We start from the raw sequence: 17,911 nt of genomic DNA on the forward strand, positions 1-17,911 counted from the left end.
ATATGGAGGCACTGTGGACGCCATCTGGCCTATGATTTGGTGGTGTACGTCTTTTTAGGCGTGCATAAAAGCGCGGTCCGCCACAGTATTGTGCACCTCTGAAAAGTAGGACACAGCTGAACAGAGGTCAGACGGAGTCCAGTGTAACTCTGCTGCCTCATAGTAAATGGTTCCCTAGGGGGTTTCATCTGAATCACATCATTCGGAAATTTAGATGGAAACCCCAATGTATGTGCTCAGCGTAGAGCATTGGATAAATATGATCCCAAATGTTAAGTAAAATGTTCCCAACAAAAGCTTCAACTCAATCCACAAGAAAAGAAAGTTCCCTTTAAGGTCCATCAACGGAAATATAAAGGGCTTCCACGTTACTGGTAGCACAAAGGCTCTGGAAAAGTTAAATGGCTTTTCGCTCCCCAAAAGAAATCCAGCAAATTCTGCACTCACAAATCAGAATGCCACTCTTCCTTCTGAGCCCCACAATGTGCTTAAACCACATTTAGAATACACGTTTGGCATTTCTGTAGCAATGAGAGCCCACCTAATTTATGGGCGCATGTCTCCAGAAGCACGAGCTGGGCATAACATACTGGGCACTACAACGTACTAGTCACTACAGCATACTGTTAACTACAATAGCAGATTTGCAATTTTCACTCCCCAACATCCACTGTTGCTTGTTTCTGGAAAACATACTGGACATTGAGTCAAAATCATCACTGCACCTTTATATAAATTCCCAAAAGGGTATAATTTCCAAAATAAGGTCACTTGAGGTGGATATTTTGGTCTTATAGCACTTATGTGCTCTGTATATGGTGTCTGCAAACTATTCTAGGAAGATCTGTACTCCAGGAGGCAAATAGCACTCCGTCCCTTCCAAGTCACACCGTGTGGCTAAGCAGTACTATACAGCCACATATGGTATATTTCCACATTCAGCAGAGGTTGTGCGACCAATTTTGCTGCCATTTTTACCCATTTTCCTGAGTGAAAACGTGAAATCTGGGGCTAATAGATTTCTGTGGTAAAAATGTAATTATTTTTTCTTCACTGCCCAATGGTATAAAATTGTGTGACACATCTGTGGTGGCAATATGATCACTGCACTCAAAGGTGTAGTTTGTAAAATGGGGTCACTTATGGGAGTTTCTGCTGTTCTGGCACCTCAGGGGCTCAGCCAAAGTGACATGGCACCCTCAAACCATTTCAAACAAAATGTGAACTCCAATATGACGCTTCTTCCCTTCTAAGCTTTGCACTGTGCATATAAAGAAAAATCTTTCCCAAAAATAGGTGTCAACCAAATAAGGAATTCATCGGGAAGGCAATTCTTTACCTTTCATTTTTCTCTGGTCAGAGCGCATGCCCAGACTCGGCTCCATCCGGGCCTTCCCGATGCGCTCATTTGTGTTCGCATGTGATCCCTGCTGCTGAGCAGCGGTAGATCGCTTGTGTTCCACGGGCGTAGGAAGAAGTGCCCCACGTGGTGCGGCCACGTCCACGCATGCACCATTTACAGACAATATGTCACTAAATGGTACACACCTGATTAGTGCATATACTAGCTCATGTACGGCTTCAGACCACGCCTACTGAGAAACAAACGACGAAACGCGAATAGGGGTGGCAGGTTGGTGCCCATTTATCCATCACTATGTAAGCAATAGCCCGGCACATGCACTTTTTAACTTCCCTTTTGCCTCTTTGCACAACAAGCACCTCAGCACGTTTAGTAGCATCTTTGAATAATAGTTTAATGTAATCAAAATCCTCACTCGAATATGGTACCCCCTAGAGGACACTTGGAGTAAAAACGCTGGATTTCACTAGGATTCCATGTGATATTCATTTCACATCCTTTTATTGCTGCCTTGATCTTGCAACAAACTCTAATGAACAGTGCTTTGATGCATACCAATTAATTTATCTTTGTGCCCTAGCTAGCGTATACTTATATTTATTATCCCCTTACATTTCCTGCTTTATTAGATATACTCTGATTTGGAATAATTTTCTTAATGTTTAATGGATTTAATTTTATGGTTTAATATACTCTTTGACCTCTTCTGCTTTAATTATGCTTAGTGGGGGGTTTGATGTGTTACTGTACATAAAAAGTAGTTTTCGACCACATATGGAGAAATTGAACAACAAATTGTATGACAGAATTTCTCCAGTTACCCTCATGAAAATAAAAAAAAATTGCGGCTTGAAGAACATTGTTGTGGAGAAAATAGGATTTTTTATTTTCACAACTCATCACCCATCTAGAAGCATTCCTTGAGGGGTCTAATTTTCCTAATGGAGTCACTTTTGGGGGGGGGGGGGGGTTTTCCTTGTTTAGGCATATCAAAAGCTCTCCAAACGCAACATGGCATCTGCTAATGATTCCAGCAAACCCTATGATTCCAAAGTCAAACCCTACTGTGTGCCCAAACAGAAGTTTTCCCCCACATGGGGTATTTGTGTGCTCAGGAGAAATTTCACAACAAATTTTGGGGTCCATTTTCTATTTTTATCCTTGTGAAAATAAAAAAAAATTGGGTGTTAAAGTAACATTTTTTTGAAAAAAGTTCATTTTTTTCCTTATACATTCCATTAATTTCGTGAAGCATCTGAAGGGTTAATAAACTTCTTGAATGTGGTTTTGAGGACTTTGAGGGGTGCAGTTTTTATAATGGCATCATTTTGGGGCATTATGTCATATAGACCCATCAAAGTCACTTCAATTGTGATGTAGTGCATAACCCCTTCCAGAGCCTGCCCTTTTTCGTTTTTGCATTTCTGTTTTTGCTCCCCTTCTTCCCAGAGCCATAACTTTTTTATTTTTCTGTCAATATGGCCATGTGAGAGCTTGTTTTTTGCGGGACAAGTTGTACTTTTGAAAAACACCATTGGTTTTACCATATTGTGTACTCAAAAATGGTAAAACAAAATTCCAAGTGCGGTGAAATTGCAAAAAGAAGTGCAATTCCACAACTTTTTTTGGATTTATTTTTACCATGTTCACCAAATGTTAAAACTGACCTGCCATTATGATTCTCCAGGTCATTAGGAGTTCAGACACCAAACATGTCTAGGTTCTTTTTTATGTAAGTGAAATAAAAATCCAAAGTTGTTAAAGAAAAATTGTGCCATATTCTGAAAACTGTAGCGTCTCCATTTTTCATGATCTCGGGTTGGGTGAGGGCTTTTTTTGAGTGCTGATCTTACATTTTTATTGATACAATTTTGGTGCAGATACGATCTTTTGATCGCATGTTATTGCATTTTAATGCAATGTCGCAGCATTTTGACTTTTTTCTCGCTACACCGTTTTTTTATTGATAGATTGGGGAATTCTGAAGGCAGCGATACCAAATATGTGTATGTTTTTTTTGTTTTGTTTTTTGAATGGGGCGAAAGGAGGGTGATTTAAACTTTTGTATTTTTTAAAACTTTTTTTTTTACTTTTGGCATGCTTCAATAGTCTCCATGGGAGACTAGAAGCTGCCATAACCTGATCGCCTCTGCTACATAGAGGAGATGATCAGATCACCTGTATGCAGTAGAATTGCTGACTTGCTATGAGTGCTGACCACCAATCCGGCACTGACAACCATAGAGGTCTGCAAGAGACCTTTGGTTGTCATGCCAACCCACAGGTTACCTGCGATCACATGACAGAGGTTACGGGTGTGAGGATTTCCGGCATGATGGCCAGAAGCGCGCGTTAAATGCTGCTGATAGAGTTTGACAGCGGCATTTAATTAGTTAATAGCCGCTGGTGGATAGCGATTCCACCAGCGGCGATTCCGGGCACATAGCTGTTCAAAACAACTGACATGTCCTGGGAAAGATGTGTGCTCAGCACCACAGTCCACATCAAAGCAAGGGAAGCGATCTCCACTGTACTAGTATGGCGGAGGTCGCAAAGGGGTTAAAAAAATGGTTTTGTAAACTTTGTTGGAAAAATCAGAAATCGCTGGTCAGCTTTTAACCCTTCCAACTTAAAAAAAAAGAATTACCGTATGTTTAAAAAATTATGCTGATGTAAAGTAGACATGTGGGAAATGTTATTTATTGACTATTTTGTGAGACAAAACTCTCTGGTTTAAGGATATAAAAATTAAAAGTTTGAAAATTGCTAAATTTTCCACATTTTCACCAAATTTCAGATTTTTCACAGGTAAATGCAAGTCACATGGAACAAATTTTAGCAGTACCATATAGTATGTCACACAAAAAAATCAATCTCAGAATCATTAGGGTCTGTTGAAGTGTTCCAGAGTTATTTCCACAGAAAGTGACACTGGTCAGAATTGTAAAATTTGGCCTGGTCATGAAGGTGAAAACAGGCTTGAGGGGTTGGAGGGGTTAAGCACTGCACCCTAGCTGTTTTTTTTTTGGATTTTAGATATACATATGGTGAAATCCTCTGCAAATCCACAACAAAATCTGACATAAAATCTGCAAATTCTGGAGCAAATGGATTATATTTTTCCACTGCATCATCTAGACCAGAGGTGTCAAACTGCATTAATCGAGGGCCGCCAACAGGTCATGTTTTCAGGATTTCCTTAATGTTGCACAGGTGATAGAATTAAGGCATCAGAAACTGCCACAGGTCCACAAACTATTTTACAAAAATGTGTTCTCCTAAAGTCATACAGCGCTCCTTCCCTCCCGATTTTCGCCATGTTGCTAAATAGTACTGTACAGACACATATGGGGTATTTTCACATTCAGCAGAAATAGTGTGACACATTTTTCCTATTTCATCATATGAAAATGTAAAATTTGAGGCTAAAACAAAATTTTGGGGGTAAAAATGTACAGTAGATAGTTTTTATTTGCTGCCCAATGGTATAAAAATATGTGGCATTTGTGGCTTCAATATGATCACTGCACCTTTAGATTAATTCCTAGAAAGGTGTAGGTTGTAAAATGGGGTCACTTATGGAGGGAGGGTTCTGCTGTTCTGTAACCTCAGGGGCTTTTCCAGTGGGTCATCTTGTCTGGAATCGATAGCGGACGCTATGCTGTGTTTGCAGAGCCCCTGATGTGCCTAAACAGTGTAAACACCCAAAAGTGACCCCATTTTGAAAACTACACCCCTCAAGGAACCTATCTAGAGGTGTGGTGAGCACCTTGAACCCACAGATGCTTCATAAAATTTTACAACATTGAACTGTGAAAATGAAAAAAAGTAAGTTTTCCTGTAAAAATGTTGGTTTTGCCCTAAATTTTTCATTTTCACAAGGGTAACAATATTTCTTATGAATACACATCCCCCACATGTGGTTGAAAACTACTGTTTGGCTGCACAGCAGGGTTTGGAAGGGAGCGCCAACTGAATTCTCAATTTTGACTGGAACAGATTGCAAATGCCATATCACATTTGACGAGCCCCTGACACGACAAAAGAGCAAAAAAAAGTGACTCATTTTAGAAACTACACCGCACTCAAAGAATTTAACTAGTGGTCTAGTGAGCACATTTAACCTTCAGGCGAGTCACAGAATTATATAACAATAGCCTGAGTAAATAATAATAATCTTTATATAGCGCTAACATATTCTGCAGCGCCGATGGGGCTCACAATCTAAATTCCCTATCAGTATGTCTTTGGAATGTGGGAAGAAAACATGGGAAGAACATACAAAAGCCTTGCAGATGTTGTCCTTGATGGGATTAGAACCCAGGACTCCAGCGCTGCAATGCTGTCCACTGAGCCACCGTGCAACCCAATGGAAATTACCTTTTTTTTTTCTACTAAAGTGTTGCTTTGGAACCAAGTTTTTCATTTTTAAAAGTGATAATGTGAGCAAATGAACTGTACAATCTGTTACACCATTTCTCCTGAGTACGCCAATACCCCAAATCTGGTCAAAACCTTCTTTTAAGTCACAGTGCAAAGCTCAGAAGAAAAGTATCATACTAGAGTTCAGAATTTGCTAGAATGGTTTGAAGGTGCTAAGTCACATTGGCAGAGCCCTTGAGGTACCAGAACAACAGAGACCCTCCACATAAGGCCAGTCTCACACGTCCAGATAATTCCGGTACCGGAAAAATCTGTACCGGAGTTATCCATCTCCGTGTGTCCGTGTGCTCACGTGGCACATCAGTGTGCCGCACGTGTGCCGACTGGGTACCAAACGGACTGTGCAGGAGACAGCGCTACAGTAAGCGCTGTCCCCTGCTTTGGGTGCTGAAGCCGCCATTCATTTCTTCTCTCCAGCAGCGTTCGCTGGAGAGAAGGAATGAAAAATCAAGGTTTTTGCGGTTGAAATAAAGTTCCCGGTAACAACCCCCCTTCCTCCCCCTCTCACCCCCTGTGCGCCCGCCCGCTGGAAATAAAATACTCACCCAGCTCCCTCGATGCTTCCTCACAGCGTCGCAGCTTGTCCTGTATGAGCGGTCACGTGGTGCCGCTCATTACAGTGATGAATATGCAGCTCCACCCCTATGGGAGCTGGAGCCGCATATTCACGCGCACAGGGGTTGGGAGGGGTTGGTTACCGGGAACTTTATTTATTACACAAAAAAAAAAAAAAAAGATTTTTCATTCCTTCTCTCCAGCGAATGCTGCTGGAGAGAAGAAATGAATGGCGGCTTCAGCACCACAAGCTGGGGGGACGGCGCTTACTGTAGTGCTGTCTCCTGCACGGCACACGGACTGCACACAGACAGCATCCGTGTGTGGTACGTGTTTTACACGGACTTATTGACTTTAATGGGTCCGTGTGATCCGTGCGCTCCCACGAACACTGACATGTCTCCGTGTTTTTCAAACGGACACACGGTCCGTGAAAACACGCTGACGTGTGCAGAGACACATTGATATTAATGTGTCTACGTGAGTCAGTGTCTCCGGTACGTGAAAAAACTGTCACCACACGTACCGGAGCCACTGACGTGTGAAACAGGCCTAAAGTGAACACATTTTAGAAATTACAACCCCAATGAATTAATCTAGGGGTGCGGTGAGCATGGTGACACTACATATGCCTCACAGAATTTTACACCATTTACACCATTAGCGGGGTTAAAAAAGAATTACATTTTTACCACTGAAATGTTTTTACCCCAAGTTTTTAACTTTTATAAGGGCTGATAGGTAAAAAATGGACTTCAGTTTGTTGTGCAATTTCTCCCGAGTGTGCCATTACCCTATATATAATAGGGAACTACTTTTCAGGCATGGCAGTAAGCTCAGATGGGAAGGAGCACCATATTATAGCACAGATTTTGTTGTTATGGCTTGCTGGTGCCATGACCAACTGGAAGAGCACCTGAGGTTCCCGAACATCAGAACCCCCATAAGTGACACTATTTTACAAACTACACCTCTCAATGAATTCATCGAGAGGTGTAGTGATCATATTGACATCACAGGTGGGTTACGGAATTATACACTATTGGGCAATGAAGAAAAAAATAATAATATTTTTCCAACCAAAATTTTGTTTTGGCCCGAGATTTTACATTTTCACAAGGCGAAATGGGTAAAAATGGCACCAAACTTTGTCCCACAATTTCTCCTGAATGTAGAAATACTCCAAATGTGGATGTACAGTAGTGCTTAACCAAACGGCGAGACTTGGGAGGGATGGATTGATATTGGCTGTCGGAGCGCTGTTATACAGGAGGCATCCTGGAGCGCAAAATTTTCTATAATAGTTTGCGGACTCCATATACAGAGCCCTTAAGTGCTAGAAGAGCAGAATAAGTGGGCACATAGCCTAAATGTGAGCCGGCCTAAGGCTGCCGTCACACTAGCAGTATTTGGTCAGTATTTTACTCTTCGCCACGACAGCACCCTACTGGAGAGAGGGATCTGCCCCGCAGGAACAGGAAACCTATTGAGAAATAAAAGGGGGCGGTCCGCCTCTCCTCCTCAGTTTAGGTTTCCTGTTCCTGCGGGAACGACAGGACTTCCGAATGAGAAACCATACCTGGGCTTGCATGCCGCCTGCGCAGTATCCGAGAGAACGGCAGGGGCTGCGGCTCAGAAGCAGCGTCGGGGGAGTTCCGTTAGACGGCTCCCCCCTCGTCTGATGGAGCGGGCAGACGGCCGGGTCCGGGAAAGGCCGACCGGCGTCCTTCCCAGCGTGCGGTACGGCAGCAGGAGCGGGTAAGATGACCTTCCTTCGCGGCCCGGCGTTGAATCCCGGGCCGCACACGCGCCGACCGCCGCAAATACAGGCTACCCCGGAAGTGGATCTTGGACTTCCGGGGCGCCTACCCCGGATCCAGGGCAGGGGAGCGGCACTGTCTGCGCATGCGCGAAAAAAAAAACAAAACAAAAAAAACAACGTTTTGGCGCTCTATTTAAAGCGCTCACTAACGCTGAAACGGCGATGCAGAGATGTCATCCCCAGGTGCCATGGACCCTACAACCGGTGTTCCAGTACCCCCCGCCAAAGATCACGCCAGAGGATCCTCGGACACCGCTCGTAAAAGCGACGGTTCCAGAACAGGATCTCGGCCTTCTGATCCGGTATTATTTGCTTCACTGGGTGAGTTGTGAACTCTGCCTATTAAGCTAACGCTGTCTCCCTATATCTCTCTTTTCCCTTTCTCTCTCTACTTACACGCTTAGAGCAAAAAACGACAAAAAACGAAGCACAGGGAATGTGCCTTGTGTAACCAGCCCCTCCCTGACTCATACCCCAAAAAACTTTGTGAGGACTGTTTTAAAGAAACAACACAGGGAGCAGCAGTGTCCATTACGGACCTACGGGCCATTATTAGAGAAGAACTAAAAAATATGACCCAGGAAAAACCGCGTAGTTCTAAATCTAAAACACCGACACTTGTGTCAGACTCCGATAGTGACCAACCGATACTGTCAGATGCCTCCCTATCATCATTCATGTCCAGCGTCATCATCCTCATCAGAGATTGAGGGACGCTCATGTTTCCCCTTAGACAGTGTGGACAACTTGGTAAAATCCATTCGAAATACCATGGGGTGTGAGGAGTCTAAGGGTGCGCAAACCGCGCAAGAGATAATGTTCGCGGGTTTGGCAGACAGAAAGAGGAGATGTTTTCCGGTTATACCAGCAGTGAAAACATTAATCAAAAGAGAGTGGGAGAAGCAAGATCAGAGAGGCTTTCTACCCTCAGCCTCAAAACGCAAATATCCGTTTAGTGACGAGGAGCTTCTTACTTGGACCAAAGTCCCTAAAGTCGACGCGGCTGTAGCCTCTACCTCCAAACAATCCACTTTACCTGTGGAGGATGCGGGACTATTGGTCGATCCTTTGGATCGTAAGGCTGAATCATCCCTTAAACGTTCCTGGGAAGCGGCTACAGGAATATTCAAACCTGCAGTAGCCAGTACTTGCGCGGCCCGGTCAATGATCATCTGGATTGATCAGTTAGACCAGCAAATTGAAAAGAAAAGCTCGAGAGAAAAACTAAGAGCAGCCATCCCCTTAATACGAGGAGCAGCGGCCTTTCTGGCAGACGCCTCCGCCGACTCACTCCGTTTAGCAGCAAGATCTGCGGGCCTTGTAAATAACGCAAGAAGAGCTCTATGGATGAAGAGCTGGAAAGGGGATGCGCAATCTAAATCCAAAATATGCGCAATCCCATGTGAGGGTGAGTACCTCTTTGGTAAAACCTTAGATGACATACTCAAAAAGGCAAAGGACAGGAAGAAAGCTTTTCCTGAATCCTCTATTCCCTTTTACAGGAGAGCCTTTAAGAGGAGGCCGTTTGGCAAAAGGAGGCAAACAGATAGGTCTACAACATGGACCCCTAAGGACGACAAGCAGAGAGGTACCATGTTTAGAAGACCCAACCCCCCAAAAGACAACAAATACTGAGGACATACCAGTTGGGGGCAGACTTAAATTTTTCACCACCCAATGGGAGAAGATAACATCTAGCTCGTGGGTTTTAAATATCGTCCGAGATGGAATTAAATTAAAATTCTCTCGTGTGCCCCACGAGTCTTATATTATAACAACTCTCAGCTCGCCTATACAGCAACAGGCTCTAGAGCTTGAAATTCAAACCCTAATATCAAAACGGGTCCTAGTCCAAGTACCGATGGGACAGGAGGGTAGGGGATTCTACTCTCCCCTATTCCTAATCTCTAAGCCCGACGGTTCTTTCAGAACCATCATAAACCTTAAAAAACTCAATTCATTCATTGAAAATTATACATTTAAAATGGAGTCCATTAGGTCCACCATAAAACTCCTCTTCCCAAACTGTATGATGGGGGCATTGATCTAAAGGATGCTTACTATCATCTCCCCATTCATAACAGATACCAAAAATTCCTCAGAGTGGCGGTAAAAATCAACAACGAGGTTCGTCACTTCCAGTATGCGGCCTTACCCTTCGGCCTCTCAACAGCGCCGAGGATCTTCACCAAGATAATGCTAGAGGTGATGGCATACCTACGCCAGAAGGAAACTTTGATTGTGCCCTATCTGGATGACTTTTTGGTAATAGGAAATTCAGTTACTCAATGTGCTGATCGTTTAGCTCACGCAATTTCCTCTCTACAGGACCTGGGCTGGATAATCAATACCGACAAATCCAGACTCACTCCGCTTTCCCGTCAGGCGTTCTTGGGGTTCCAGTTAGACTCCATATCTCAAAAGTGTCTCCTGCCGCAGGTAAAAATCCTACTGATCAGACACAAAGTCCTAGCCGCAATAACTAATCCTCGTATATCCCTAAGACAAGCTATGTCGTTACTAGGGTCTCTTATCTCTTGTATACCAGCAGTGAGATGGGCTCAACACCACACTCGAGTACTACAACATCAAATTTTACAAGAGGATAGACGGTTATTTGGTCACCTAAATACAAAAATAACCTTATCTCAGGAGGTTTTAACTTCCTTAGAGTGGTGGCTAGACTCAAACCATTTGTTGAGTGGGGTTCCATGGGTAATAACGCCATCTCACACGATAACCACTGACGCCAGTCCTCATGGATGGGGCGCTCATATGGGGAACGATTATTGCCAGGGGTTATGGAGCATGGAAGAAAATTGCAGCTCCTCTAACTTTAAAGAACTGAATGCTGTAAAATACGCCTTATACCATTTCCTCCCACAGATTCGGGGGAAAGACGTCAGAGTCCTGTCCGACAACACCACCACGGTGGCGTATCTAAATCGGCAAGGAGGTACGCGATCAGAGACTCTGATGTCTTCTGCTACGGAAATCTTAAATCTAGCAGAAAGTCACCTAACATCCCTTACTGCACTGCACATAAGGGGAGCAAGCAATCAGCAGGCGGACTTTTTAAGCCGACACACCCTAAGGCAAGGAGAGTGGTGTCTAAACCAGCAAATATTTCTGGACATAATATCTCTTTGGGGCCGTCCTCAGATAGATCTTTTCGCCACAAGGAAAAACAGAAAAGTCCGGAGATTTGCTTCTCTATCTCCAGCGGATCATCCGGACATTCTGGACGCTCTCCAAGCCCCTTGGCAGTTCAGTCTGGCGTACGCATTTCCTCCGATCATATTGCTACCTCAAGTTATACGCAAAATCAGAGAAGAAGGGGCGAGAGTTGTACTGATAGCTCCATTCTGGCCCAAGAGACCATGGTTCTCATGGCTACGGACCATGTCGGTCTCAGATCCTTGGGTCCTCCCCTCAACGCCCAACCTTCTCTTCCAGGGTCCGTTTTTCCACCCTCAGGTGGACAATCTCCACCTGACGGCCTGGAACTTGAGAGGCAGATGCTAAGATCGAGAGGATTCTCGGGGGGTTTAATTGATACGCTTCTCCATAGTAGAAAACCTTCCACCACAAAAATCTATACAAGAGTATGGAGAAAATTTTTTCAATTCCATACATTTACCAACACGTCAGAGATTCCGATACATTCTATCCTGGAGTTTCTTCAAAAAGGGAGAGAACTAGGTCTAACTGTAAACACCTTAAAGGTTCATGTTTCAGCACTAGGAGCCCTCTATGGCCATAACATTGCGGGGGATAGATGGGTATCCAGATTTATTACGGCCTGCGAAAGAATGAATCCAGTTATCATACCTAGAATTCCACCCTGGGATTTAAATTTAGTCTTACAAGCCCTAACAGACTCTCCATTCGAGCCAATAGACTCAATACCAATTAAATGTCTATCACTAAAAACGGCCCTCTTGGTAGCACTGACTTCAGCTAGGAGAATCAGTGACATCCAAGCACTCTCTATAGATCCACCTTTTTTGTTAACCTTTCAGGATAAGTTAATTCTTAAACCAGACCCTTCCTACCTACCCAAAGTAGCGAAAAAATTCCACAGGTCACAAGAAATAATCTTGCCCACTTTCTTCAGTAATCCCTCCACTCCTGAAGAACAAAAATATCACACTCTAGACGTTAAAAGAGTAGTGTTAAAATACATTGAAAAGACCAGTAGCTGGCGACAGAGTAGGGCTCTGTTTATTTCCTTCCAGGGTGTCAAGAAGGGTCATGGAGTAACAAAAAGCACCTTATCCCGGTGGATCAGAGAGGCTATCAGACTGGCTTACTCCGCGAGGAAAGAAAACCCTCCGGAAGGCATAACGGCACACTCTACCAGAGCGATGGCATCCTCCTGGGCAGAGAGGGGAGACGTCCCGATTGAAACTATATGTAAGGCGGCAACGTGGTCAAATCCTTCTACATTTTATAACCACTATAGGCTAGACCTATCGTCAACTTCTGACCTAGACTTTGGCAGGACTGTCCTCAGCACGGTGGTCCCCTCCCTAGGTGATGGTCTCTGAAAGATCTCCAGTAGGGTGCTGTCGTGGCGAAGAGTAAAAAGCCGGATTACTCACCGGTAATGCTCTTTTAGTGAGTCCACGACAGCACCCTCTTACATCCCTCCCTATATTAATATAATGCATATTATTTGAGTAAATTCCTTTTAATCATAAGCAAATAAGTTTAAAGAATGAAATAAATGATATTTGCCTAATATTGGCGGTCCTCCGGGTACTCTGAAATCAAAACTGAGGAGGAGAGGCGGACCGCCCCCTTTTATTTCTCAATAAGTTTCCTGTTCCTGCGGGGCGGATCCCTCTCTCCAGTAGGGTGCTGTCGTGGACTCACTAAAAGAGCATTACCGGTGAGTAATCCGGCTTTTTACATCAGTATTTGTAAGCCAAAACCAGGAGTGGAACAATTAGAGGAAAAGCATAATAGAAACATATGCACCACTTCTGCATTTATCACCCACTCCTGGTTTTCACTTACAAATACTGATGTAAAATACTGACCAAATACTGCTAGTGTGACGGCAGCCTTAGGCCGGCGTAACACTAGAGAGTTTTATGGACGTATGCGAGACGCAAAAACAACGCCTTGCACACGGACCAATGAATCTCTATGGGGCAGCTCCTATTTGGCGTATATTACGCATCCGTATTTTACGGGCATAGAAAATCACAGCATGCTGCGTTTGTCAGCGTATTGCGCAAAAAATCCGCCAATTAAAGTCTATGGGTGCGCAAAAAATACGGATTACACACGGACCAACAGTGTGACGCAAGAGTTCAGCAGGTGACAGGAAATGTGCCAAGCCCTCAATCAGGAAGCTTAGACATGCTAATTAGCTGAAAAAGCCAGACAGACGTCCCGGAAGTCTGCCACACGCCTCCACGGAGTCTCCTGCATCATGGCCATTATTATTAATGTCGAAATGCTGCTGGTCCTGGTGCAAGAGAGGCCAGAAATATGGGATCAGCGAGATGCCCATCATTCCAACTGGGCCAGAAAAGAGGCGGCATGGAGAAGCATATGTGGGATCCTTTTCCCAGAATATGAGCAGCGGCCACGTGAGGTCCAGAGGCAGATAAGTAAGTACACTCATGTTTCTCTATGAATAATATTGCAAACTGCATTACCTACATGATTTTGGGCCTTATATTTTCATTAACATTAATCTCATTTATTTATATAGCACCATTAATTACATGGTGCTGTACATGAGAAAGGGGTTACGTACAGAGTTTTATAGATATCGTTTACATTAAACAAATTTACAATGACATACTGCTACAGAGGGGAGAGGACCCTGTCCTTATGGCCTGAAATTCTATGTATTTTCCATTATATCATATTGTGCGGTTTGTGTTTACAATCTTTATGTTGATATTTTTTAAGAAATGCAGGTTACTAGGCCACATTAAAATCTGTTATATCACTGATACATTGTGGTACCACTGTGCACAATGGCCTTATACATTATTTTTTTCGCTATCATTGCAGTGGAAGATGTTATGAGACGATGGCGCAGCATAACCGACCAATATAGGCGAGAAAGGCAGCAGCAGGCCAGGAGTGTGGCAGCAGTGCATTCCAAAAAAAAAGGAAATACATTTATTATGACCAACTCTCCTTTTTAGATCCCAGTATGGATCTGAGCCCGTAAGTAAAAACATAAATCAAAATTACACATATGTTTTATAAAGGTAAAATGTTAATTTATCATTAATTATTCTCATACTTTACAAACAGAACACAGTCAAACCTCACAGAGGGAGACAGGCTCAGACTCGGAGGCATTGATAGATCTGGTTGGGGAAGGAGAAGAGGTGGCTGGCCCATCTTCACATCCTTCCAGTGACATCCCTTCTGCAACATCTTCAGTTGCACCACAAGATCCGGCAACAACTGGCCAAGAAGCTGCACCACCACCCACAGCAGCACCACAACCAGGAAGTCAGGATGATCCAGGAAACAGTAGCAGCCCAACTGTTCCACTGGAGACATCCACACAGCCTGCTGTCATTTCCCGCCGTGGCCGGGAAATGACCGTGGCCGGCCGGCAGTATTTAAAGCATCCCCTCCACGTGTGCCTACACCTCAACCCGTTCCCACCCAAAACCCACCAAGGCCAGCACATTACCATATGCCATCATACCATCAACCTTCCCAATATGGCCACTTGTCTAGACCCAGTGCTGGAGGCTGGTCCCAACCTGGGTTTGGACGACATAGCCATATTGGGGGGGTTATGATGCAAGGCCTTATTTTCAACCTCATGAGGGCCATACTCAAAACCCTTATTATAGCCAATACACAACTGGCCAATATGAGCAAGGGCGCCAATATGAGCAAGGGCATCAATATTGAGCAGGGACAGACATCATACACACAGGGCGATGGACAATTGGCACAACAAAGGCCACCTGACTAGGACTCTGAGCTTCCGCCATCACCTCCACCAACTTACAGAAATATGAGAATAGTTTTATGATAATTCTTTTTTATTTTTGTTTCTAAACATGTTTTTCTTTGACTCTGCTGTGATAGCACTTTGTTATATTTTTCTAACAAAATGGGTTATGTCCTGGTTTCTGAAAAAAAAACCCATATGATATTAATATGGTGTTTAAAAACCAAAAAAGGCTTTTTCTATAATAAAAAAATATATTTAAAAGTCAATTTTAGTTTGTTGGACAAATCATTACAACATCATACTCAATTACTCAGTTGCTAATCATCTGTTACATAAGTCAATGAAACACACATAGTTAAGTAATTTATGCATTTTTGCCAAAAATATATAGATCTATATGAAAAAATTACAACAAAGAAACAGCATTATCTTGCCAGGGAATAGCTCCCTGAGGAGAGACAAAATAATTTGAAAATATTCCTAACTTTTATGCCAGAAAGGGGACACCGCAGAGGAAGGACTTGTGTTGTAGGCCTATCCACATTAGCCAACATGCCTTCAACACTGTCAGCTGAGGAGCACTCATGCATTCTTGTGAACTTGTGTAAAACAACAAAAGCTTTTATGACTTCATTTACATTTGACTCACTCAGCTGAATGGCAGACTGGAGGACACGCCATTTGGATGCCATAATGCCAAAGGCGCACTCTACCAGTCGCCGTGCCCGTGAAAGTCTGACATTAAAGACACGCTGCCGGTGGTCAAGGTTGCGCCGGGCATAAGGCTTCATGACATGTCTGGTCAATTGGAATGCCTCATCTGCCACAAGTACATATGATACTGCTTCAGCATTGGAGCCTGGGAGTTGTCGTGGTGATGGGAGGTCCAACAAGTTTTCACGTAGCCGCCGACCCATAATGGACGCATTGAAGACTCTAGAGTCTCCAGTTCGCCCATAGGCCCCAATATCTACAATTATAAACCTGTAGTTACTGTCAACTACAGCTAACAGAACTAAAGAGAAAAACTGCTTATAATTATAGAATTGGGTGCCCGAGTTTGTCGGCTTATGCACCCTGATATGTTTCCCATCCAGTGCTCCAATTCAGTGTGAAAATTGACAACAGTCAGAAAAGCCACGGGCTATTTTCAGCCAATCCTCCATTTTGGGCTCCGGCATCACAAGTACATGTAGTTTGTCCCATATTTGAACACATGTATTACGCACAATGCCTGAAATAGTGGACCGCCCTATGAGAAATTCAAGATGTAGTCCCACATAAGATAATCCAGTTGACAGGAATCTGAAAGCAAAATAAAATTTTCAAAATTAGCTATGTTACAATGCTTTACAAAAACCCTAGTAAAACAAAGTAATATGAGGATCAAAAAAGGCAGGAGACCAGTGTACCTTACTAAATTTACACTAGATACTAACATTTAACATTGAATACATATTTGTATATGATTTATACATAATGTATTAATATAATTTAAATAAGATGCTATGAAAATCAAAATAGTACAAAAAACATCATCAACTTACAGTATGTGAGGATGGTGAATACATACCGTAAGGTAAGGAGAAGATGCTCCTCTGCAGATATGCATTTCCGCATCCTGGTATCCTGATACGCAATTCCTGGACGTACTGTCTCCAACAAGATATCAAAGGTGGGTATTGTCATGCGACAGTACTGAAAGAATTTGTCCAGATGTGTCCGCAGAGATGAATATAGCCGGTGAAAATGCCCTTTAGCGAGGCATTGCTGCAAAAGTGGATGCACCCACATTCTTCTTCTCCTTCGTGGATCAACTATCACTGGGTATGGCTGGCCAAAGCGGCGTGACAAGACCCAATTAAATAACACCCGCTGAGTTGGTGTGAATTGCAGGAGGTCACACATGTTGCCCAAGTACCACCAAAACACCTACACAAGCACAGCAACAAAATGGCCATATGGGAGGGTTCCACCTGTTGTAGAGGCCTTAAATAGGGTTTGTGCTGATGATTTAAATAATTTTCAGGCCTCAAAACCGTTAAATGTCCATTTTGTAAGGTTGCATGAAAAAAACGCAGTACAGATGCCATACGGCTTACATATGGAGGTTAATATGCATAAAATACGCATACACACCCTGCCTACGGATGACATACGGAACACTGTTTTGGAATCATTTCTGCGTATTACGCCTGTAAAATACGAACTGTATTTCCCTACGTTGAGTGTGACGCCGGCCTTAAGGCTGAGTCACACATAACGATATCGTTAACGATATTGTTGCAACGTCACGCTTTTGGTGACGTAAGCAACGATCCCACTAACGATCTCGTTCTGTGTGACAGCGACCAACGATCAGGCCCCTGCTGGGAGATCGTTGGTCGATGGGAATGATCAGGACCTTTTTTTGGTCGCTGATCACCCGCTATCATCGCTGGATCGGCGTGTGTGACGCCGATCCAGCGATGTGTTCACTTGTAACCAGGGTAAATATCGGGTCACTAAGTGCAGGGCCGCGCTTAGTAACCCGATATTTACCCTGGTTACCAGTGTAAAAGTTAAAAAAAAAAAAAAAAAAAAAAAAAAAAACACTACATACTCACATTCTGATGTCTGTCACGTCCCCCGGCGTCCACAGGGTTGACTGTGTCAGCGCCGGCCGTAAAGCAGAGCACAGCGGTGACGTCACGGCTGTGCTCTGCTTTACGGCCGGCGCTGACACATTCAGTGCAGGGAAGCTCTCGGCAGCAGCGCGTGCATTACCAGCGCTCCTGCC

At 43.7% G+C, this 17,911-nt stretch overlaps 2 protein-coding genes across 4 annotated transcripts in view; one reads left to right on the plus strand and one right to left on the minus strand.

Annotated features, from left to right (window-relative positions):
* Positions 1-17,911, minus strand: part of HMGA2 (high mobility group AT-hook 2) — a 494,709-nt gene that overhangs the window by 338,864 nt on the left and 137,934 nt on the right. Inside the window, exon 4 of one of the 3 annotated variants that reach the window (XM_077265190.1) lies at positions 16,215-16,437. The exons of the other annotated variants lie outside the window; for them this stretch is intronic. Coding sequence (XP_077121305.1) covers positions 16,396-16,437 — 42 coding nt within the window. The 3' untranslated portion in view covers positions 16,215-16,395. Of the gene's footprint in view, positions 1-16,214; positions 16,438-17,911 lie in introns of those variants that run through there. 3 annotated transcript variants of the gene reach the window in all.
* On the plus strand, positions 10,265-12,860 carry LOC143776140 (uncharacterized). The gene is made up of 3 exons (XM_077265180.1): positions 10,265-10,388; positions 10,512-10,622; positions 11,070-12,860. The coding sequence occupies exon 3, from the start codon at positions 11,564-11,566 to the stop codon at positions 12,731-12,733; it is 1,170 nt and encodes a 389-aa protein (XP_077121295.1). The 5' UTR covers positions 10,265-10,388; positions 10,512-10,622; positions 11,070-11,563; the 3' UTR covers positions 12,734-12,860.

This window comes from Ranitomeya variabilis, chromosome 5 (assembly GCF_051348905.1).
Source record: "Ranitomeya variabilis isolate aRanVar5 chromosome 5, aRanVar5.hap1, whole genome shotgun sequence".
NCBI classification, from domain to species: Eukaryota; Metazoa; Chordata; class Amphibia; order Anura; family Dendrobatidae; genus Ranitomeya; species Ranitomeya variabilis.